Here is a 25,443-nt window from a genome sequence, read left to right as displayed (position 1 = left end):
TGAGCTTGGATGGACGGCGGTTTCTGAGTATGAGAGCAACCCATTGGCCGATGACTCGGATGACGGGAAGAAGATGTATAAGGCAGAAGGCCGAGCGAGGGAAGCAGACCCGTACCCGCTTTCCCCCTATCTGCAACTCAGTCGTCCACCGCAAAGGCTACGAAGCCGGAGTTGTGTTTCTTGTGCGGCAAGGTGCCCTGGGCGCACAACCAGTGGAAATACTAAGATAAGTGAAGTTTTATGTTTGGATCAGAATGAGGATCAAACTGCAGAGAGTCAGGTGAGTTTGGGAACTAATACTATTCCTCTAAAGAAGGAAGTACCGTCTGTTATTTCTCCAGTTTTTAGACTTAAGGAGCACATATCAATGTGGCAGTCGGCATTCGCGGATCCATACATAGTTAGTATTGTTGAAAATGGTTATAAATTGCCTTTAAAATCACTTCCAGGTGCAAAATGTTTGAAAACAACAAATCCGCTTGGGAAAATCCTGATTTCGTATCAGATGAAATTGATTGTTTATTGTCAAAAGGAGTGATTAAGCAAGTAAATAACGTACCTACAGTTGTTAATCCACTCACAGTGGCGTTTGGAAAGGGAAACAAGCCCAGACTGGTTTTGGATTGTAGACACATTAAACAACATTTGCATCTTTTCAAGGTAATATTTGAAGATATAAAGGTTGCAGAATATTTGTTTAACCCAGGTTCATATGTATTTACCTACGATCTTCAAAGTGCAAAACATCATATCGATATAGTTGAACCCCATTGATCTTTTCTTTTTTGATTTTTATTTAGGCCTATGTTTCGATCAAAACGGGTTCATTCATTAATTCATAAAAACAACTAGAAGCGCCGCAATGCGACGAAACCAGGTTTTTGTTATGGGCAATCAGAAATTATAGCCAATTAATTTGTTGTGTGATTTTATCTTTACTTTTATCAAAAAGAGACGTAATTGAAAATTACTCTAATTAAGTTTCTTGTTTTCTTGAATGTTAGAATGAAATTAAGAAAAGACCTTACAAGATGTCAATCAAATTTCTAAACAATACTGCAACGGAAATCTTACAAGATGTCAATCAAATTTCTAATCAATACTGCATCACCAATGCTGCAAGAGTGCCGCTTCTTCTAAAGCTACCATAAGCTGGATTAATGCATAAACTTGTTACCCAATAAAGTAAGAAAGTTTTGTTTTTCTATAAATCAACAGAAAAATTAACTTACCTTGTAAAATATTCTCAAAAAATCAGTTGTCTGCTTTTGGAAAAAAAACTTAAGTTTCTAACTTACACTCAACAAATCAAGTCCCTTGACCTTCTTCCCCAGCCTCAAAAGCAAGTTCAATCTGCAGTTTCATATAAGCTATATTCACACTAAGATTCATCACTATCCATCAATTCTAACTAAGTTGTTGGGCAGAAAAACATTTTTCTATTTTTAGGAGCAGTGACCTTGACCCCACCTCCCAAGCTAGCTCTTCACATAAGCTACCTTCCCTGTAAGTTTCATCAATATCTATCAATGCTAACTAAAGTTATTGAGCATAAACCATTTTTCTATTTTTAGTTACAGTGACCTTGACCCTGCCCCCTCGAAAGAAATTCCAAGCTTGCTCTTCACATAAGCGACTAGTACCTACACACAAAATTTCATCAATATATGTCAATCCTAACTAAAGTTATTGGACGGAAACCATTTTTCTATTTTTAGTAATAATGACCTTGACCTTAGCCCCTCCACACTCAAAAGCAATTCCAAGCTAGCTCTTCACATAAGCTACCTACACACTAAGTTTCTTCAATATCTATCAATGATTACTTATGTTATTGGGCAGAAACCATTTTTCTATTTTAAGTAACAGGCGACCTTGACCTTAGCCCCACCCCACTCAAAAGCAATCCCAAGCTAGCTCTGTACATAAGCTATCTACACACCAAGTTTCATCAATATCGGTCAATGCTAACTGTAGTTATTGGGCAGAAACCATTTTTCTATTTTAAGTAACAGTGACCTTGACCGTTTTTCTATATTAAGTAATAGTGACCTTGACCTTAGCCCCCGACCCTCTCAAAAGCAATCCCAAGCTAGCTCTTCACATAAGCAACTTACACACCATCAAAATCGGTCAATGCTAACTAAAGTTATTGGGCAGAAACCATTTTTCTATTTTAGGTAACAGTGACCATGACCTTAGCAACTCCCCCCTCAATAGCAATCCAAGGCTAGCTCTTTAGATAAGCTACCTACACACCAACTTTCGTCTATATCTATCAATCCTAACTGAAGTTATTGGGCAGAAACAATTTTTCTATTTTTAGTAACAAGCGACTTTGAACTTAGCCTCACCCCCCTCAAAAGCAATCCTAAGCTAGCTCTTCACATATGCTACCTACACACCAAGTTTCGTCATAATCTGTCAATGCTGACTTAAGTTACTGGGCAGAAACCATTTTTCTATTTTAAGTAACAGTGACCTTGACCATTTTCCTATTATAAGTGATAGTGGCCTTGACCCTAGCCCATCCCCACTCAAAAGCAATCGCAAGCTAGCTCTTCACATAAGCAACTTACACACCAAGTTTCGTCAATATCTATCAATGCTAACTAAAGTTATTGGGCAGAAACCATTTTTCTATTTTTAGTAACAGTGACCTTGACCTTAGCCCCACCCCCTCAAAAGCAATCCCAAGCTAGCTCTTTCCATAAGTTACCTACACACCAAGCTTCATCAATATCTATTAATTCTAACTAAAGTTATTGAACAGAAACCAATGTTTGACGCCCGAACGCCCGCCCGCCCGCCCAACGACAACCTCATTCTAATAACCCGGTTTTCGTTGAAAACCTGGTTAAAAATATAAGCTATACTAGGGCTAGAAAATGTATTTTTAACAAATTATCCTTAGTTGCTCCAGGTTTAAAATAAGGGACGCATACTTTGCGCGCGTGGAGCAACGTCGGCAGCAAATGTTGTAGGGCTTTCAGATAGGTGTCTTAAAAGGCATGGTCGTTTGAAGACGGATCAAACAAAAGATGGATATGTATGTGTGATTCTTTGGAAAAGAAACTTATGCTTACTAAAAGCTAAAGCTTATAAATAATTTGTCGGTAACTAGAATGCACAGGACAAGTGAATTTAAATTTTATTTTCCTTCTAAGCTTTGTTTTTTCTATAAACGAGTCTCATAAGCATAAGAGTGTGTTTGCTTATGTTTTTGTTAAGGGTGTGTTGAGACATAAAGTTCTCCAGGTTACATCGTATAGGGAGAACCTTTGTGTCGACGTGGCCATTCAGATTCATATTATTGTAAAATATAGGCAACCAGGACAATTATATGGATGATAAAATCATATTTGTATTTGTTAAATGGAACATGTTGAGACATGTTCGTTGTCTCATATTTGGAGGGTTATTCTAAGAAACATTAATTGTTTCGCGCATTGTTAAGAATACAGGTTTCCTGGTCCATTTAAAAAACAAACACGGGATTTTGCCTGGGCGGCTAGTAACCCAGAGATAAATATTCGATCTTATTACTAAGATTATTTAGCCATGTGTTTAACTCTGATAAAATCGGGACATACACAGTTTGGGGGTGATTATTATTTATAATTATTTATCAAAATATTTGACACTCGGATGTGTATGTATGTTTTTCAAGCAATTGTTGTAATGCTATTGTTTTGTTGTCACTCCGATGTATCTGTTTTTGCCCAAAATAAACGAGTCTCATAAGCAGAATGTGTTTGCTTATGTTTTTGTTAAGGGTGTGTTGAGACAATATTTTGCTATGAAATCAGGCAAGTTATCTATTGTATTCGTGTATGAGTGTAATGATGGTTATATCTATATATAATTATGACTGTTTTATGAAATTTGTTAAAGATCCAGTCAACCACAGTTCACTATAATCATATATCGGATTTAGGCATTCCATTAGACAGGGCAGCTGCTAAAGTGTACATATTACTAAACACAGTGACAAAAATTAAGTGAACATTTTAATTTGTTTTCGATACGATTTTTCCTGGATTTTTTCATATTATGTATTTAGCTGTATTTAAAAGTATCTATATTTAGCGTAACCATTATATTTTACATGTGATAAATGAGTTTCAATAATAATCTGTCTGTTTTTTTCAACAACTACATTTTACGAAACACATTATCAACAAGTGCACTCGAGTAAAAGTCCAAAATCTTCTTGAACGATATAACAATTTTTGAACAAGATAAACTTCTCCAAGAATTGACGTCATCAAAATATATGAAATGAAGATAACGCATTTGTGACACCAATCACAAATAATGCATGTAGTTTGTCTACTAAGCTTCACTCGATTTATTAATGTTGTTATTTCTACAAATCCTGATTTTAATATGGAAGTTTACCATCAAACACAAACCAAAACCTAATTTTGCGTTATCGATCTCTGCGTATTATGTTACTCTACTTTTAAATGTTAAATTTTCATAACTAGTTTTAGACTACACGAGACAAGAGAGCCATAATGGCCATTGTCCGCTTACGTGAGTGACAGTTTAAAACCTTTGTTTTTTAACGACAATGTTTTAGTGTGTTGGTTTATGACTAAAAGCTATTCATTTATGATCGAGTATTATCTAATTTCGTAGCGGTTGTGTTGGCCTTACCAATTACCATGGCGCAAACAGTGGAATATCAGATGGTCTAAATTCCATGGCTTTATTATTCGAAAATAAAAAGTAGGTCAATGTCACCTATCAATGTCAATATTAATATCTGTTTGCAAAACTGTACGAATGGTCCGAATTTCATTCCTGTAATTTCAAAAAATACAAATGTAGTCACATTTAATGTCATCGAAGCACAGCAACAGAAAAAAAAACTTTGCAAATGTTACAAATGCCATTGCAGTATTTTAAAATACGAAAGGTGATAGGTCAAAATGTCATAGTAAATGCCATCCGATGACAATGATTGGTTTGCGAAACTGTATCATGGTCCAAATTTCAACTGTAGCTTCAAAAATATGAACAGTCAAAAGGACAAAGTAGAGGTCATCCAAGTAAAAAATTGATATTTGTTTTTAAAAAGGTACGCACATGGTCCAAATATTATTGCTGTTGCTTCAAAAATCCGAAATTATGTCAAAAGATAAAGGCCATCATAGGACAACATTGATATTTGTTTTATAGCTTTGACCCCAGGGGCACGATTTGAACAAACTTGATAGAGGACTACTTTTATGACACTACATTAAAATGAAGAGGGTCTTGGCCTTGTGGTTTTAGACAGCCGAGAATAATTTCAAAGATTCAAGGAAACTTGTGACCCCGGGGCCAAGGTCAGTTTTTTACCCCAGGGGCATAACTTGAACAATCTTAGTACAGGACCCTTTCATGATGATACACACAAAAGGTCTAGCGGTTTGAGACAGTCGAGAAGATCTTCAAAGATTTTTCTATAAATCTTTATATATAACAAGTGACACCCAGGGCGTGGTCAACTTTCTGCGAATGGACTTAATTTGAATAATCATGGTAGAGGAATACTAGAAAATGTTACACACCCATTATATTGGCTCTACGCCTCACAGATTTTGTCTAACAGATTTTTGTTTTAAATCCGTTCGGTTACCATGGCAACCAGGGTTCTGCATAGAATTCATTTCTTTGATCAATTTTTACCAAAGCAACATGAACCGATCATAAAATCATGAAATTCTGGGATACGTACAATTTAAAGAGTTGGATGTGTTGCACGTTAAGCTTGAATCAACGGCAATACCAACGCGAATGTGTCTATTTATATAAGTGTTTTCTTTGTTTTCACATATGCAATTTACCCTCGCTCACGTTAAACTGGTAAACTAGACAATAACTGCATAACAGTTACTGCATCAACAAACGCTCTAGCATTATTAAAGGTTTACATATTATATGCTTTACGCTAGTTGTAAATAGTTTAAAATAAATCCGGTTGTGAGTGAAGAAACAATAACTTACCCTAATTATTCTTCGAAGCATCGAGTCAAGCACTACTATCATTTGAACATTTCAGTATATGCTGTTAATTTCTTAAACTGTCCATTAAACGTTTGTACATATACTTACGATTGCATGCAACAAACGCATCATAATAATGCGAACATGTTGAATTCAATACGTAATTGCAGTCGAGAATAGTGTCTTCATTTCCGTTACACCGCAGCTGGTCAATATAAGTTGTTCCATTCCCCCGTCCATACGGTCTTTCCCACGTATGGTACGATATGATTGACCTAGAAAAGAATCAATCAGTTAGTTAGTCAATTTAATTAAACTGGAACTTTATTGTTTAGTTTTCTGTTTGGTTTGAAGTGGAATGTATGTGATGTGTTTAAATATATCATACGTGTATGGTTTATGGTGTATAAAACAAACTCTGATAACTACTGATCTGCTCCATACTATATATATAATGGCAATATTGGACAATAAAAGCATTTATTTTGTTTTCAACACCGTCTGCTTATATCATCAATTTTCTATAACTAGGAATGAAACGTTCATTTCGGCAATGAAAGGAGGCCTTACTACAGAATTGGATTCATACGAGAATAAAGGCGAATGGAATATTGTCTTTGTTTTCAATTATTTCACATCAGATAAATCACAGTTTTATTGAAAACAAAAGTAAGATAGGTTTTTTTTTAGATTCGTGAAAGCTTATCAAATAAATAAAGTTAACTCTTCTATAATTTTCGCAAATATTTTCATATCCAAACATTAAGTTATGTGGAGTTAGTTATATGCCAACATAGAATCAGAACAATTCAGACTAAAATCTATAACACTGTCAGCTTAGTAAATATATCCAGACTGGAAGTAAAAACACGCTTTGTCAATATGATAAATAATATCACATGTTTCTCCATTATACCTTTTTCCAAACATACTGTAGCAAATGACTTCAGCCTCCTCTCTTAAGAAATAATATGTTGAAGAAGACAGAGAAGATCGACCACAAATTGTTCCCCAGGATCCGTTCACTTGTAATTCTATTCTTCCGTCGTAAAGACTGATCCCATTAGCAAGTCGCATGCTCTGGATTTCTACAATTAGAATATATGTCATTTGAGACTGATCGCCACACAAAAATACTCATCGGAATGTTTTAACTCACAGTTATACGTAAGGCATTGATAGTTGGAAGATATCTTTAAATTTAAATTCAGTGTAAATATGATTCGTATTAATTGTAGTAATGCATATCATTTGTGGAGAAAGAATTGCGACACAAGAAGTGTGATTAGAACAATTAAGATTTCATGTTTGGGATTTACTTTAGGTAACACACAAAGGCAATGGGTTGGCAGTGGTTGCGTTTTAGTATGAACATTTCTCTCTGATCTGTAATCCTTAAGATTAACGTCGAACTTAATGATATTTAGTGCATGTTGGGACATGAGCACGATTTGATCAACAATTTTGAAATATTTCTATAGGTGGAGAAGCTATGGAGCGGACACGAAAAGGTTCTTTGACCCATACGTGTGACCTTGACCTTGAACAAAAGTGACAGAAACATACTATCTGCATGTCCCCTTGGTTTGAGCCAGTTATCATAAAAATCTTGTGGTTACCTGGCTTTCGACACATTCTTGCATGGGTGAAATACTTGTTGTGACCTACAAAGACGACGGCGTATGAATGACGACCATGGGATTCGAAAGAAGGACAAACCGAACGGCAAAACTAGTAACAGACATAAGAGTGGTGGTTACGAATACGGTTCGACAGCTCAAATATCGACTAGCGGGGAAGGGTGGGGGGTTATCAATGTAAACGGCGATGAAAATAGACACTTGGACAACGGTAACGAAACGGAAAGTAACGGCAAAGGTAGTGGAAAGACAAACAAATGAAGTGGAAGCAACGTCAATGGGATTGCTTTTACGGCGACAGCTGATGGGAGTGGTAACAACGGCAGCAAGAGTATAAACAGCGGCAATTGGAGGGTAAATACGGGCGACAATATCAGAGGTCTAAATATGTTTTAAAACATGGTTCAAAACAAATATTAAGTTATAGTTAAGTTAAGTTATAAGTTTTTCAAACCTATCAATAGGTAAGCGAGTTATTTACAAGACAAATGGCTTATATTATCGAAATGAAATATGGGATGGACGGACGGACGATCTGGCATTTAGACAAAGCAGCTTCTATGTTTGTTTTGTTTTGTTTCTGGAAAAAAGAACCGCCTTTGTCGCTAAAAAACAACGGTTCGATTAGAATATAATTTGAATTGCGCGTTAAAAGGTGTTATTAAATTAGATAAAGTAAATATATTTTTTCAATGCATAGTATATTTTGTCATTCACTTGTTGATATGTGGACCTCTATAACCATTGCCAGCTGGGTATTATATACATGGGACTTACTGAGGGATGAGCGACAGAAGATGGGGTTGTTTGTCCATGTTCCCCCTTTACAGTCGCTGGTGTATGTATCTGCGTTAAATCTATCTTTGCATGAAACGGTCAAAGATGTTCCGGTTGACGAAATAGAAGCCGGTTGTCCGTTTGTGACATTGATAGCCCCACAATCTGGTGAAACAAACAAAGGTACGTTGATACATTCATGATCATTACTATATTCAAATATTCAAAAAATGGCCATGCTGAATTGTTGACAGCTTCAGTTCTCTTAAGACTTGCTAGTTGCCTGCCTCAGCTAGTTTATCGAACACGAATCTGGGCATACCTGTTATGCAACTGAAGCATTGAATTGAGAATTTCTTTTCCATGAAATTGCGCAACGAGGTTTGGAATAAACATTTACTTTACCTGAACAAATAACGGATACATCGGCTGAATGCGTGCATACGCTAACGTCGGTACCGTACGCACATTGGTTAATACTGGTCTCGTCACCGTTGCACTCTAGGTTCCGTAAGTATATTGGTCCAGAGCCTTCACCGCGACGGGCTTGATGTAAAAATCCGGTTGCGCTGAAAAACAAAATATTACGAAGAAAACGGAATCGTTGTATACATTAAGTTGTAAATGTTCTCAATCTTATTTGTGAAATGGTGGTACCTGTTACCATTTTCTTCCCAAAATGTTTCTTAAATAAGACAAAGTATAATTTTTAATAAAACACAAACACTACAACATCCTTGTATAGGCTATATAACGCAGGTCTACAGACTTGAGTACCGCAAATCGAAATCAGGTATCGTCAGATCTACCTTTTGACGCGACAAGTTAAAGGAATTATTCCGCCAGGGTTACACAATCGGACGTTTAGTGTTATGCAGTTTAAAATAGTGCCAAAAACACTTTATTTAAATATGTTTATAATATAGCAACATTAATTTTAAATTTGAAAACAAGCCGAAGAGTCTTAAATGAATCTTGGTGAGGGACCGGGAGGTTAAGGGATAATTACAGAGAATTACACATTAAATGGAAATGGGTTGACTAAACGACGCTGCTTTACGTTCCCTACGACAAATAGTCAAAACGTACGCAGCTTATATCGGGTTTCATTTAATTAACTTTATTCTTGCAATACACTTGTGAGATGAAAGCAATGTTCTATACAAACGCATTTATAGATAAAGGTTTATCCGATACTGTAGTGAAACTAGCTAATTGTTTAAAAACGAAAATCAATTTACATAACCTATTCTTAGGTAATGATAGGCATGGATTTTATTTGCTTATAAACAGTCTCGTTAAATGAAGTTCAATCATGCTTGTCGCGCCTACAGCCTTTCAATTCTTTCAGTGCTTTGATTTATAAGTTCGTCTGCGGAACAAAGTTTACAAACAAACGTGTGATTAGAACCAATATACCTTTTAACAGGGTCTTCGATAAAGAGAAATTACTTCTTGGGACTGTCGTTTCCATTGTAATATTTAAAGAATATTTCATTTATCTAAAACATACTTATTGAAAACTTGTTTTAATAAGGAAGTACGTATTGTTGTATCTCTTACGTCATATTCAACATCCTACAGATGACCTTTGCATCATTCATATCGAACCCGTCTTCACAGATCGTTCCCCATATACCGGCTATGCTGACCTCGACTCGTCCTTCGTAGCGGCCGCTACCTTCTTCCAATCGTACATTGCTGATTGCCAGACCTATTGTGGAAGAAGTTTAGTTGACAATGATTAACTATTGGAACTGCTTTTGATATCATAAACTTTCAAAAACAATTAGAAAAAACAGCGTATGTTATTATATGAACTCTTTTAATTTTAAAAAAATACGATAATGGTGCATCGGGTGAAGTTTAGTTAAAAAAAATGCAACTTCTGTTGTTTTGTAAACAGGCTAGGCAACAGGTGACTACCAAAAGATAAGCTTCGTGATAGCAAGTATCGTTATTAATCGATGGACAACATGGCCGTGAGAGATATCATCCAGACGCAAGATACCAATTTTTGCGGTTGCCCTTTTAATTTCATTTGTTTAGTTGCGTTTGTCTGATTGCATTCGTCTATATGCTTATTTGGCAAATTCATACTGATATTGATGTATAATAAAGATAGCTTTCAATGGTCTCATATATTATATAACATCTATTAGAGGCAGTAGAAATAGTCGTAGTTGTGTACTTTGATCAACACAAAGATCAATTAAAAGTGAATACTTGACATATGACGTGTATCAATGCGGAAGTCAATTACAAGTAGGGAAAACGCAATTGCATGAAAGCACTTGCAAACAAGGATGAAAAGTGTCTTGAAGCAGCTTTCATAAACTGGCGGACACCAATTGTCGTATTTAAATGTCAAGTGAATTAAGTGTTTAAATAACAAATACTTAGCTAGTCCCAGGGTTAGACGCTTCATCGTGCATTTTGATACCAATTAAAGCGGGGAGTTTTGTTCTTGTCGTTGTTTGTTTTATCCATAAACGCTTTATAAATTATATGTGTAAAATGTCAGAGCAATTTGGCAAATACCAACTCTTTATGAAATATAGCTATCTTGTTTCCGTTCAATCTTAAAATGAATTGCCATGCAATTTTAACTTCCTCGTCCCGGTCAATAAATCAAATATATTTTTATTACATTTAAAACTGCACTTTCACAGATTGACCGTTTTGACAACTGTGTTTATTTTTTCTGGTCTTGGAATTGCGTCTATTGGTCATTTAATACGAAACAAGCTCACATAATAAATCAATAAGTTTATGTTATTATCATGGCAATCAAAGGTTTGTAACCTAGATGAGATTGTGAAATTCGGCCAGAGAACTGCCGGTAAAACATGTTAATCCATATCGAACAAATGACTTTGTATTGACAAACTCATTATATTGACAAACATCAACGTTCCAATACTTTACTTGAAGGACGAATTGAAACATCAACATGATAAACCGCTTATATATTTTAACGGAAATGTTTTAATAGGTATACTTCTGCTTTGCACCAGAGTCTTTTGTCCACACTGTATTCTAAGTAAATACAAATACGTTTTTACTAAAATGATTAGCAATCAACTCCTACTAAATAATCCTCCTCAAATGTTACCTACCGGGATTGTACTTGCAGTTTCCATTGTATAATTTGTTCTTGCCCATATTGATTAAAAAGCAAGCACGTCGGACGTATCTTACATTTTAAATACTTAGATGAAACAAATAGAATAAGCCATTGTTAAGAAAATATGTTTATACTCAAACAATGGAAACTACACAGACTAGCCCAGTAGCTCCTGAATAACCAAGATTATGTGTTAATGATGCACTTTTACTCCCAAATAAGACATACCATGCTTAATACGCATGTTTTAATATACTAAAACGGATGGATAAATGTCTACCAAAATGGTTCTTATGAAGGATACCGAGTTCCATTTGAAATAAAGATGCAGAAAGCACGGTATTTCTACATTATGAGATCACAGTAAATCTTTAAGCCTTCACCAATTATTTAATATTTTTAGCTGTTCAGGTATTAAATACACGGTTACAATCGTGTTGTCAGTAATCAATATTTTCCATAAATGCATTATTTAGTAAGCAGTTAAAGGTTTACCACTTAAAAGTTATGTTTGTTATACATTTGTATGTTTTGATTTTGAATGAGAGTGTCACTTTTAAGGCAAAATAATCGAGATCAGACATACAATACCCAAGAGACACGACGCTAAAAGACAAAAAATATTAAACAAAAATCAAAATACCGCCATTGGTAATCGCTAGCTTAAAGTACCAAACTATAATTGAACGGGAAAACATAACAATACTTTATTTTTCATTTTATATATAAACGCTTTGAACGCATGCATAGCCCTTCTCTTAAGTTTGATTTCAAGTCCCACCAAACCATATCACTCAGTTTTCTTTGCTAAATGCTAGTGATACATAAACGTATGTGGTCTAATGTTTTGGTAAACCAAACAATCGGCTCCGCAAAGATCAATCGCATCGCGGGTTTAGGTACTGTAATGTGTCGTTGTTTCATTTCAAAAATTGTCATTTATCGTTCAAGAAATTGAATAATTGCCATGTCTTTATCTCTGAAAGTACATATAGTTCCGGCATTCAACGCTGTCCGCCATCTTGGTTGCCAAACAATACGCTGACTCGGTGGAGTAAATATTGAACGAATGAAAGCTATTTATAAGTCGTCATAGTTGTTGGGTCAAAGGTTGCTCTATAAAGGCAAATTGCACACAACATCGTAATTTCCATTCAATTTTGGCTGGTCGGGATTTGCTGGCCAATATTAACAGAAATTATTTACGCCCCAAAAATCGCGGATAAGTTTTAAGTCATTTTATTTCGGTTCGTGGAATTTGATTTCACGTTGTTTTTTCTCCCATGTACATTCTGCCTGGTCTGGTAATTACGGAATGCCGTTAGGACCATCGCCTATGAATGTGTTGATCTGAAACGCGGAACTCGATAGTACGATGATGAAAACGCGAAATCACGAACACCATCGTAATTTCGTGATTTCGCGTTTTCATCATCGTACTATCGAGTATCGCGTTTCAGATCAACACGTTCATAGGCGATGGCCCTAACGGCCTTCCGTAGGTAAAAGAGTATGTCAGTGTGATAGAATATTAGATTACTTATGCGTTTGGGTTTCATTTAGAACCCTGTGCCACGTTATGACTTTATGGTGCCGAGTAAATTTCCCAAACCAGATAAATTGATAGAAACAGCTCATATCATAAACAGCCAAATTGATTCAGAGATTCAAAGGCTTATTACTGAAAACATATTTTAAGAAAACAAAAAATATCCTTAAAATTTTACTGAGAAAAGTTTTGAAACTATTAATGACAAAGTAAAGTATTATAGTGGCCTTTTATCTTACTTGATGCTCATGATAGTTTTTGATATGGTAAACAAATATTCCAAAACACAAGGGAAATTCCGAATTGGGTCAATTATAGCAATTTTTAAGTACATTAGTGCGGCTGAAACTCAATATGAGTGTTCAATGTCTGGTTTTTAGGTTTAAAACATCAACTTGAACATTAATGACTTTTTTAGTAGTTATTTATGCTTTGTATATGAGACTGATACATATTTTGTATTGGCCTGACCGTGATGGGCTAAGGAAAACTATGCCTTTACAGTTTAGGAAGACACTTGGACAAAATATAGCAGTCATAATTAAATGCTTTGAGGTATTAATACAACGCCCAAAAAGGTTAGCCCGTGCTCAAACCTGGTCATCATACAAACCCAACAATACCCTTAAAAACATTTGTCTCTCACTCAAGGGTTCTGTTTTATATTTTGTTAAAGCATCGAGTGGCAGGGCCAGTGATAAATGGATTACTGAACATTGTGGTATGTTAAGAAAAAAAACATTCCCGGTGATCTGGTGCTAGCAGATAGAAGATTTGATATTGCTGAGCGTGTAGGCATGTGTTGTGCAACTGTTAACATTCCAGCATTTACCGCGGGTATAACACAATTATCTGTTGCTGATTTGGAAACCAAATGAAAAAATGCTCATGTGCATACACATGTCGAAGAAGGTATAGGGCTATGAATAAATACATAAAGTTGCAAAGTCGTTTACCTATAGAATTATTATAAGTGATGATGGATGTGTTATCCAGCCATGGTGACATCACTGTGTGAGGTAGATATGTCCTTACACCTTGCAAACTGGTTTAAGGTATCCGACCCACAATAACCCTTGTTTTTATAAGCATAGTTCCTTTACATATTTAAAGTAAGCAAGCAATACCAATTCACATAATACAAAACTTATATGCTGTCACCAGCCATCAAATGTTACATTAAGGTCAATGGAGTTTTGAGAAAGCTAGCTTTAATATGGGCTGGCTAGCTTAAATGTCATGTGTTTCAGTTCTCTTCATTATGAGTGGAGATGTGCTCTTTGCATATATATGTATACAATTAAATGCATATATATATAGAAAATTGTTATTCATTAGTTTTACAGATTCAATAAGTAACAGTCGATGTACACTTATGTACAGTTTATTTACATGGTATATAGTGAACTAGCAGCTACAGACATATCTAGGCAAAAGCCCACAGCATGCACGGGCAGTGTATATATTCATAGCTTATCATGTGGAATCATGTTACAACGGCTATGTTAAAACAAGGCATACAACACCACCCCCTTCTTAAGCCAAATATTAAATCTCTATTTTAACAATAAGGCATCCTCTTTTTATTTCAAATATACCAATTATTTCAGTTTGAAAACTCTTTCCAGAAGGACAAACATTCCTTTATAAAGCACTGTTGTAAACAAATATAAGGTATCAAAGTACACATTTCAACAGATTAAGCACTAACGCTATCAACACCACCGTCCCTCTTTAATGGCCCATTATTATGGCTATCAGTTCTGAAATCAAGTTACAAATCCAGTCAGATGGTTTAGTTATTCTGCCGGATCTTGTAACAAACAGTTATCATTATCACTCTGAGTAACACCCTGAGACAAAGGGTGAGACAAGGGCGTAGAACGAGATGTTATGTCACTGCTTTTGTTATACAAATCTTTTTTTGGTTTAAACCCTGTTCATTCCTCCTCTTCCTCTGCATTGTCAAAATTTGAATTTTGATCAAATGTCTCCTATTCCTGTGGTGTATCAATAATGTACGACCTCGGTCGAAATGCTTCTTTCACAACTTTCCAATCTGTTTTAAAGTCTTTGACAAACACGTTTTCTCCTTGTCACAATTTCTGTTTTGGACGTGCATGTTTCATACTATTGTAATTGTTTTGAAACTTTCTATGCAATTGATTTTCTTTTGCGTGCAACTCTCTCTTATTAACTGATTTCGGAACTGATTTTGAAGAAATTGCACAATAATTCCTAAAAAGCAATGTTAGGATCATCGGCCTTTTCTAGTATAAATGACTTGATGCATACTGCGACCCGTTGTCAGATGTAAATTTGTCACAATAACCATGTCTAGCAAGATTGTCTTGAAGTGATTGATGACATCAAGCGATAATGTCGAATTTAACATTGCCGCCTAAATATACCTACTAAAATAATCGACTATAAGCAAATTAAATTTGACCATTCAGCATAAATCAATCTGATTCCAAATGTTCCCATGGCCTATCCTCACCTTCTGTGCTAGTCCGCATGATCGTTGTGCATTTTTGCACAAACATCACACGACCTTACCACATTTTCTGTATCTCTTGAAATGCCTATCCACCAAACACTATCTTAGGCTCTTTAGATAGAACATTATCTCTCATACTTATGGCTATGAATAATCTGTTTCTCTTCGTAAGAAGATCCTCATTAAATGATATCTTCTTACGAAATGTCCAGTAAATTTTCGCTATTTCACAGGCTTTCTGTTTGCTATCAGGCTTTCCATTTTGACAATAATTTAATTTGCAAGCAACGTCCACCTTTTGTTTGTTTTGGACTCATTTTATCTAGCCTAGAATTGGATGCTGGAAGATTGCTGAAGATTTTCTGCGCATAATTGTCTGTATCAATTTGAATGTCTGTCGTTTTGAACAATTGTGCAATTGATTTCCGCTCAAATAATCTGCTACAACCAATGATTTCCCATATTTCCCCATATGCAATTGTTAAAGAGAATTGCATTAACCTGAGTCTTAATCTATGTACCCTCACAGGCAAGTCGTTGAGATCTTTTGAATCAATCAATGAAATAACCAACAAATTTCATTGATGTCTTTTTAACACACATTTCTCTTGGTTTAAGGTTATACTTGCATTGTGCAATCGCCTAAGAAATTCATCTAGTCTAGCCTCATGCTCTTTTTCTGAGCGCCCAAAGACTAAAACACAAACAGTTTGACATATCACTAACGTCTAGGCCCTCTAGAATTCCATACATTCTTTTTCGAAAATACTCAGATGAACTTGATTAGCCCACCGGAAGCCTGTTATAGGATAATCTCCCTATTGGAGTAATGAATGAGGTCAACAATTGCTTTCCTAAGCTTTTTTGACTTTATAAAATCCTGATTTTGCATCGAGCTTACTGAAATAATTTGCAAAGGTAAGACTACCCAATCTTTGATCTTTCACTAACTGGCAGAGATAAATTCTCTCTCCTAATGTTGTAATTCTGTTTTGAGTAATCTACGTAAATCCTATTTTTGTCGTCTGGCTTAGGCACAACGACCATGATCGCGCACCAATCAGTCGGCTGATCGACCTTAAATATGACCCCGTCTTTTTCCATTTATTTAAGTTCTTTTTTAACTTTCGGTAGTAACGGAATAAGTACTCTGCGCGGCACTGACAGTGCAAACGTCCTAAATCCTTAAAAGTTATATTCTTCTTTTAGCATACCTAAATCATTGAATAGATATGGATATTTGTGTTAATGGTTGCTATGATGCCCACTTTTAAGTTGTTTTGTTTTAAACTTTGAATATAAATGTTTCAAATCATCAAGTGTTTTGATAATGGAATCCTTGGAACAATTTTTCTTACACTGCACCCTCGCCAAAACCACATATACTTTTTTATCTTTTAATAATTATCCAAGAGTATTATGAAATAAGTGTTTACAGATGCATTGCCGGGAAAACTCAATTTTGGAGCCCGAACAATAACAAGTCCCTTTAAGATCCTGATGAATAAGTTGATAAAACACTGTTGGGAGCAAGTATATTTTGTCATTTTAATGTATTTATTTGAAATAAAATAAGGACATGAATTAAACATGTATGTGCAAATATATATTTCAACTATCAACACTTTGAACAGAGGTTGTGATTCGTGAGAACCCGGTATGTCATATTGATAATCACACTACCCAGCAAACAATTGACGTTGGAAAGACGTTGTAACAACGTCAGAAACTGACGTTGAATAAACGTTGTATATTGGTTGAAAATGAAAGTTTTTAGACGTCGAAATCACGACGTTGAAACAACGTCGGAGTTATGACGTTGGAACAACGTCGGAGTTACGACGTTGAAATAACGTGTTGATAACGACCAAAATCCATAGAATAAACATGCATACCACACAGGTAACAGGTAATTAGGAATTACCGTAGCATACACCTACATTCATTAACAAACAACTCAGACAATGTACAATTTTTATTTTCACAACCAATCTGTACAGACACAAGTATTAAATGATAAAGGCACATTAAATTAAAGATTAGATATGTATGTTAATTAACTTGTGTAAACAGTTGGTCGTCCTCCACCTCCTTGTCCGTCTGGAGCGTACTTCAGACAGGATCCAATTGCCCCCATCAACCTCATGTTCAGTAGCAGTAAAAACAGTGTCACATGTCGAAGCGAATATCATCCTTTGCTCTTGGCTTGGTCTTTTGTGATGTACTCGGCATTCTCGGTGCGCACATGTGTCAGTTAGTTGTTCTTATAATGTTATGCACTTGATTAGCAGCTGTAATTTGTCCACAACCATGTAAGTCCCATTTTTAAGGCTGGTCAAAATTAAAGGCACGTTCACTTCTCTCAAAATCTCTGAAGTATATCTGTTTTTGAAATCTGAGATCACAATCAACACTGCAGTCTTAATGTTTGTTTCTAAAATATTTTGTCTGACGTTCTGAATTTCCCCACTGGTTGGTTCCCGTTCATTTGTCAGTTTGGGTGCTAAACGTTTAGGCGGTTTATCCCAATTCAGTGTGCAGTCAAACTGGTAGGTCTTCACTTCTGCTGAGGTGAAATCATTATCATCTGCATATTTTACTTTATCACTTTGTCAATGTATCATGGAGCAGGTCAATATGCATTTTTCTTTGTCACTGTTAAAATTTCGTTTGCACTGTAGACACTGTCTATCCAGTGCAACAACATGAGGTCACACCTCTCCCACACCTGCCAAAGAGTCACGCAATCACGCATGGTCGAAATGGTGTCTCATTCATTCTCTGTGAACGATGTACTTGAAAAAATGTTATGTCCCACAAGGTACCTTTGACAAATTAGCGATAGCTTCATTGTTTAATAATAAATGCTCAAACAGTTACCGTGTGAGAAGTGTTCGTCGAGCACGGGGCTTTGTTTAAAGATGTCAACCATATGACTATCAGAAATAAAACATCGGTATGGTTTATTACACATGTATATACGTGGGTAGTCGGTCAGGTATAGATCCCTTAAGTACAATAAAGCGCTTTATTCAATAAAAGCAACACAAGTACCGCAAGCAGACGTCAATGTTTGCCCGTTTTTCTCGGCTAAGACAAATATATCAAAGTAACAACGACTGTATAAAGTAATTCAAAGAAAGTATGAAAAAAATGATTTCTATTTAAACAACACCTGTCCAAATTGGAAATTATGCACGTACATATTGTATTAATATTAGAAAGATCTAGGTGAAAAATACGCAAATGAGTTTAAGAAAAAAGCTAACTTGAATGCAGAAAACGCGTTCTTACGAAAATAAAAAAACAACACTTTAACATGCCATCATTTTTGTACATCAGATTTATAGATAGGAAATAAAAACATTTCGCTTTACTACATCATTACTAAGTTGATGTTTATGTCAGTTTACGTACGTGTTTTAAATGATAAGAAAATGGTTCGATGTTTATTGTTCTACAGTGTGTAATTTCATAATAATTTGCTTGTTTTCCAGGATAACAACTTGCATGTTTTGCATGATATTTAAACCTATTTTATTTCTTTTCTGGACCAATACATGTAGACATTATAACAAAAGCAGAAGTGTTTAATTCGTTCTCTAAAGTAATCAGAATCATTGCTGAGCATTGATACATCCTAAAAAGAAGTGAAGTACGTATCTATATACATATTTATAATGGAAATCATTAATTCGCTGCAACTGGATGCCAATTTTAAACCGATCATGGGGCAAATAGTTAAACATTATTCACATATGCGGTTTTTTTTAGATCACGTTTATGTCCTTAACCTACCATAGTATGGTCAGCATTACAGTCGTTGCAGTATACAAAGGGCCACGGTTATGACGACACAAGGTGCAAGACAATACTACCTCGATATTGTTCTTAGTAAAGTTTTACTTACCATCCACCGTCACCAGGAATGACAGTAAGGGCAACACACAAACAACGAAAAATCGACGCATTTTCAAAATCCGTCCGACATTGTATCTATCAGTTACACTGTTTCCCTTACAACTTATATAACTTTATATTTCAATCGATGTTATGAAACACAACGTAGAAGGAGAAATGTGCGCCTTATGCAATTATCTGGATTTTATCTTTAAAATACTGCGCAGTGGATGCAGAGAGCTGATAAATCAGCTTTCTAGATGTTAATCAGATTGATGTGCTCATGTGGTAAAGGGCAGCTATGTTGGTAATGTGATACCCCTAAAATTCTTGAGCAGTGTACGGGCAATGCTTTTCAGGGAACTAAGGCAGCAGACAATTTATCAGTAGGTTCTTGATTTAAGAAATCAACATAGTGTTTAATGACATCAATAAATAAAACATTACATGTTAATGACAAATTTCTGAATTATATAAATCATTCATATAGCATACCAGCCATCAGACATTATAAAGATGATACAACAATTATACAAGAGTGAGGCTAATGGGCATAAAAGTTCGCTAAGAATTTATAGTAGTGTTTATATGATTGGTAAAACGATGTGATAAATACGTAAATGTAACAATATTCTGAAGTTGTTTGTTATTTTTTAATTAATAAATATAAATTAAGTATTATAACATGTACATGGTTATTTAATAGCATTTAACAGTATCATTATTTGTTGCCCACGTAAGATCATCACCTCAATAATACAGAGTTTTACGCATCTAATATTTACACTAAAACACACGGAACGTAATTTGAACGAATAGATGCATTGTCGGAATACATTAATCTGATTATGATCGACATCAAGTATTGTCTTTAACTGTTTGTATTGTATTATATAAAAGTCGAAACATATTAGCTGAAGGATTCATTCAGACTATCAAACGTATCGTCACAAACGCCAAAATGAAAAACCAATGATCCATACATAGCCATACTTGAGTACTACAACTCACCACATTCATCTGGTAGTAGCCTTGCCAAACTATTGATGTCTCGCAAACTAAGGTCAATATTATCATTAACATCAGATCACCACAGCCAAGAACTCACCACAAAAACAAAATCAAAGCAAAAATGCTGAAAATTCGGCACATGTCAAAATCGTATTATGATAGATCAACAAAACCTCTTAAAATATTATCCAAATGTGAAGCTATACGCCTTAGACAAGGAAAGAAATGGGAACCAACTATTGTAAGGAAATGGTTGATAGTAGGTCGTACATTGTTGAGACTGCCGATGGAGGTTCGAAACGAAGACATGCAATTGATTCATGATAATAATGATTAAAATGATGATGTGATGAAGACAAATCAGGAAACCTGAGCGGCTGGATTCGTGAAGTATGATAATTTGTTATTTTCATATAATCTGTGTTTATTTATTTGGTGTGAAATAGACAAACTGTGGAAACTCTGCCATGGATTTAAAATAACAGTTTCAGTTTCATAGTTTATTGCATAAAACAATACAATGTTTATAACTGAAACTGATTTATAATAACATTAAACACATGAATTCATTTACCATTTCATCTAATGTTTCAAGTGAAAAAAGCTCCAATTTAACCGAATGTGTTGATAAAATAAAGGGGTGAAAAATAAAGTGTCAGCCATAACTATCCAGAGCTACAACATATGGAGAAAAAAATGACCAATCAACGAGACATTTAAACATCACATAACATAATATTTATTCAGCATTAAATGACATATCATCCATAGCCAAAATGCAAAACATATGAAATAAATCATATGAAACAAATCATCGTGAAGAGCAAAGACATAGTCAATAGAGAAGTATACTATATATCATATCAATTCTCAACATAATTAGGTTCTCGATCGTAACAAAAATGCATGATATAGATATTTACTAACATAGTGCATAGTTTTTCCGCTGTCTGAGGACGAAAGGATAATAAATTTTTGTTTTGTTGGCCAATGGCAAAAGTATGGTTTAAAGAATTGTTTTCGTAGATTGTGATATTTTGGACTTACTAAAAGAAAATGGTATTCATTTTCGATGGCATTCATATTACAAAAGGTACATATTCTATCTGTTCTTGGGATGTTATGATGTCTTCCCGTTTCGATTAATAGGTCATGTAAGGAAACTCGAAATTTTGTAAGGGCAATTCTATATTTATTTATGTGTATACTATCTAGATATTGTTCTTGCTTGAGTTCATTTGTATACCAGCGATATGTTTCTAGTCTGTTTGAATCATTAATATCAGTATTCCACGACTGTTTATAAATATCAACCATTCTTTGTCGTATTATTTCGATCGAAATCGGTTGTATATCTTGATTTAACCATATTTCTGACATTCCAATTTCATCTAATATTTTCTTTATTTGATATGCCCAATTCATTCCACTGTATGTATTATTGTTGTCAATGTCATTTTTTAACATTCTATATGTATTTTGATTAATGATGTATTATTAGATTTTAAAATTCGTACCCAATACTTAAGCATTCTTATTTTTCGTTCAGTTATCATTGGGTGCCTTCCTAATTCCCCATATAAGGCGGTGAGATTCGTACTTTTCCTGACGTTTAAAACTTTTCTCATGAATTTGCAATGAATAAGTTCAATGTTTTTTGCTGGATGGAATCCAATGATTTCTGAACCATAATTAAGAATTGACCCAATGAGACTGTCAAAAAGATTAGTTTTTTCTTTGATGTTAATGTCTAGTTGATTATAAACGATAAATAAAGTATGTAAGGCATAAAGTGAATGTTGTGCAATGTGTTTATGTGACCTATTCCAATTTCCATTCTTGAACAAGGTTATACCCAAGTATTTAAATGATTCAACAATTTCTAGATTTGCATTATTCATGTTAAAGATAAAGTTAGATTTTCTGCCTCTTTTGAATATCATAATTTTAGATTTTAATGTATTAACTTTAAGATCCCATATTCCACAGTAGACTTGTAAATCATCATGCATTGATTGTAGGGCCTGAGGAGTTTGAGAAAAAATAACAGCGTCATCGGGAAATAAAAGCAGGTATAATTTAACATCGTTTATGGTGCAAATTCCTTCTATATTATGATTAATATTTGATTAAAATACGTTAACGAAGAATAAAAACATCAAATTTGAACTGGCGTCTCCGTGTTTCACGCCGATATTTGATGTAAAGAATGGAAATAGGTTTTTTTTATATCGTACATATGCCTTGACGGCACTATACATCGCCTTGATGGCCTTTACGAAACGGGTGCTTATATTTTCAGTTATTAACTTATAGAATAGATGTGATTTTGTGATTTTATCAAAACACTTCTCATAGTCAACAAAACAACAATACAGTTTCATCTTTGAGGAAAGTGTTTTTTGCTATAATTGAATGTAAAATATACACGCAATCAATCGTAGACTTTCCTTTTTGAAATACAAATTGATTTTCGATAATTTTATTATTAATTCTACTCCACGTTGTTAGTCTATTAAGTAATATTTGAGAATATATTTTCAAAATAATATTAATGAGAGTTATTCCTCTATAATTCTTTGGCTCGTCTACATTTCCCCCGTTAAAAACAGGTACTATTATACTATCCCCAAAGGATCTGGGGTATTCTCCTGTAGAAAAGATGCGAGAAAAAAATGACCAATCAACGAGACATTTATCTACGCCGAACACTCAGAACCAATTCATTTCCAAGCACACCTAATATTTTATCACTTGTTATCACTGTGTTTAAATGCTAGGTATTTCATACAGAAATTGTGCTGGTTGAAATAAAGGTTTCTCTTTAGTTTATTGCAAATCTGTAATTGCTTTATAAAGTGAAATTGTATTAAAAATAGTTTGTGTTATTCTGCAGAAATTTGGGGGTTCCAATACGCAGAAAATATAGAACGTGTTCATTTTAAGTTTTGTAAACATGTATGTGGACTTAAAAAAAAATGTGTCAAACTTCTTTGCACTGAGCGAAAGTGGACGATTTCCAATTTCAGTTACTTATAACCTAATATGCATATCGTATTGGGAAAAACTTGTTCAAATGCCTCCAAACAAATTGGGCATCCCACGCAAAAAGATTGTTGTTTGAAAATGAGTTTGGATATGCATGGCTGGCAAATGACATTTGGGATGCAAAATTGTTCTTACAAACATTCAAAACCCGGATTAAAGACTGTGCGTTACAAAAACAAATGAACAATTCGCCAAAGGCATTTTACTACCGTGAATTTAAAACGCTCTCAAATATCGAACGTTATTTGTTTGCTGATGTGCCAAGTATGTATAAATGATGTTTCTCCAATTTTCGCCGTTCTGGGCATCAAATAAATTATGATTGAAAAAGGGCGTCATATGGATATTAGCCGTGAATATAGATATTGTCAATTTTGCTTATTATGCGGCATGCTTATTCAGTAGAAGATAAGTTTCACATGTTTTGATATGTCCTTTGTATGATACAATAAGACGAAAAATGTTTCCTACTTGGCTTAATCATTTAGAAACTGTACATTTATTCACAAGAATTATGGCTGTTAAAAATGATAGAGGAATATTCATTGTAGACAAAATTGTATATGAATGCAGCAAAGTACGGGAAGAGTTCACGAAGAGGTTGAATTCCTAAAATTGTACTTCCAATTTGTGTTGTTTAACTATTGTATATACCATAAGACTTATAGAATATCATATGTTTTGTGTCCTATTTGCAATTGTTTTATATTAACCACTTTTCACATTTGTTTGATCAATTATTGTTAATGCCATGTAAAATATTAATCTCATAATAATAGTTTAAAAGCTTCAATAACTTCATTTATTTTACTCTTGAAATTACATTGTTAGCGTTGTTATTTTCTTTGTGATATGATTTGTTCTTATCATGGATAAACATGTCATTATTATTATGTATTTATAACACGAATCTGTCTGTATTTTATGCTGGCGGCTTTTCATTACAAATAAACATTCGTATTCGAAAAACACTACTCAAATACAACATTGAACAATGAGTGAAATTGCCTTACGTCCCTTTAATAATACACTTTATCGCATGAAGTTAATTATAAACTGATGTTGTACACTTTCATAACACTTTACTAATCGGGGTCACACAGTTTGCACTTTTAACATATAAAACATGTTTATCAACTAATTTGTATTTTTTCTTGCAGGGTGCTATTTTCCTTTATTTACAATATTCTTGGTATGCTTCAAACCATGTAAGCATTAAGGTTGGACAACAATATTAGTTAAACGATTTATTTCTAAAATAACTCGGCCTCCCATATGCGATCCCACATTAGCATTTCATAAGACGCCTCGTTTCAGAGAGACGCCAATAAATCATTCATATAACGAAACATTCATAGCTTTAATTTAATTGTACAGTTGATGTTACAATTATATAAATCATCATACTGGTATATCAGAATAGTCATAACTATTTTTTAATGAAATCGCTATAAATTTTGGTTGTTCTGCTGTTATAAGCTGTTTCAAGAACTTTTCTTTTTTATCTCTCATATATTTTGAATTGTGGAGTATGCCTGCATATTTGTATGCACTGCGTAGGATGTTGATTTTGATTTGTTAGGAAGGAGTACGGGAAACTCAGGTGTAAAGTATTTAACTTGGTACTGCGTTGACTGCACTGTTGTAAATCATTTCAAACCTTCGCAAGTCAGTGTCAAAGTAGCATTTGTCATCTGTGGCACTCAGTTTAATCATGTTCTGTTCCAGTTGCACCTGTTCGTGTTAAGCTCTTGGGGACTGACATCTTGAAGTACACCACTGTAGTTTCTGTTTGTCTTTTTTAGCAGTTTGTCTTAATGTGTATACAGTTTTGTAAGTTTTTATATCAAAAATGCATTTCTATGTCAAACTCTTCTACGGGCTGGAAATCTCT

At 34.5% G+C, this 25,443-nt stretch overlaps 1 protein-coding gene across 2 annotated transcripts in view; it reads right to left on the bottom strand.

The window, feature by feature from the left end:
• The window catches only part of LOC128214704 (uncharacterized), a 77,379-nt gene extending 57,711 nt beyond the window's left edge, over window positions 1-19,668 (bottom strand). For both annotated transcript variants that reach the window (XM_052921325.1, XM_052921326.1), the window contains exons 1-6: window positions 19,501-19,668; window positions 9,978-10,128; window positions 8,820-8,983; window positions 8,415-8,579; window positions 6,914-7,085; window positions 6,106-6,272 (exon numbers count right to left, since the gene is read on the bottom strand). In XM_052921325.1, the coding sequence (XP_052777285.1) occupies window positions 6,106-6,272; window positions 6,914-7,085; window positions 8,415-8,579; window positions 8,820-8,983; window positions 9,978-10,128; window positions 19,501-19,561 (880 nt within the window). In that variant the 5' untranslated portion in view covers window positions 19,562-19,668. The remainder of the gene's footprint in view (window positions 1-6,105; window positions 6,273-6,913; window positions 7,086-8,414; window positions 8,580-8,819; window positions 8,984-9,977; window positions 10,129-19,500) is intronic.
• Window positions 19,669-25,443: the final 5,775 nt, after the last annotated feature.

The sequence above is a fragment of the Mya arenaria genome, chromosome 13 (assembly GCF_026914265.1).
Source record: "Mya arenaria isolate MELC-2E11 chromosome 13, ASM2691426v1".
NCBI classification, from domain to species: Eukaryota; Metazoa; Mollusca; class Bivalvia; order Myida; family Myidae; genus Mya; species Mya arenaria.
Note: the sequence above shows the minus strand (reverse complement) of the source record. Positions and strands in the feature narration are given on the sequence as shown.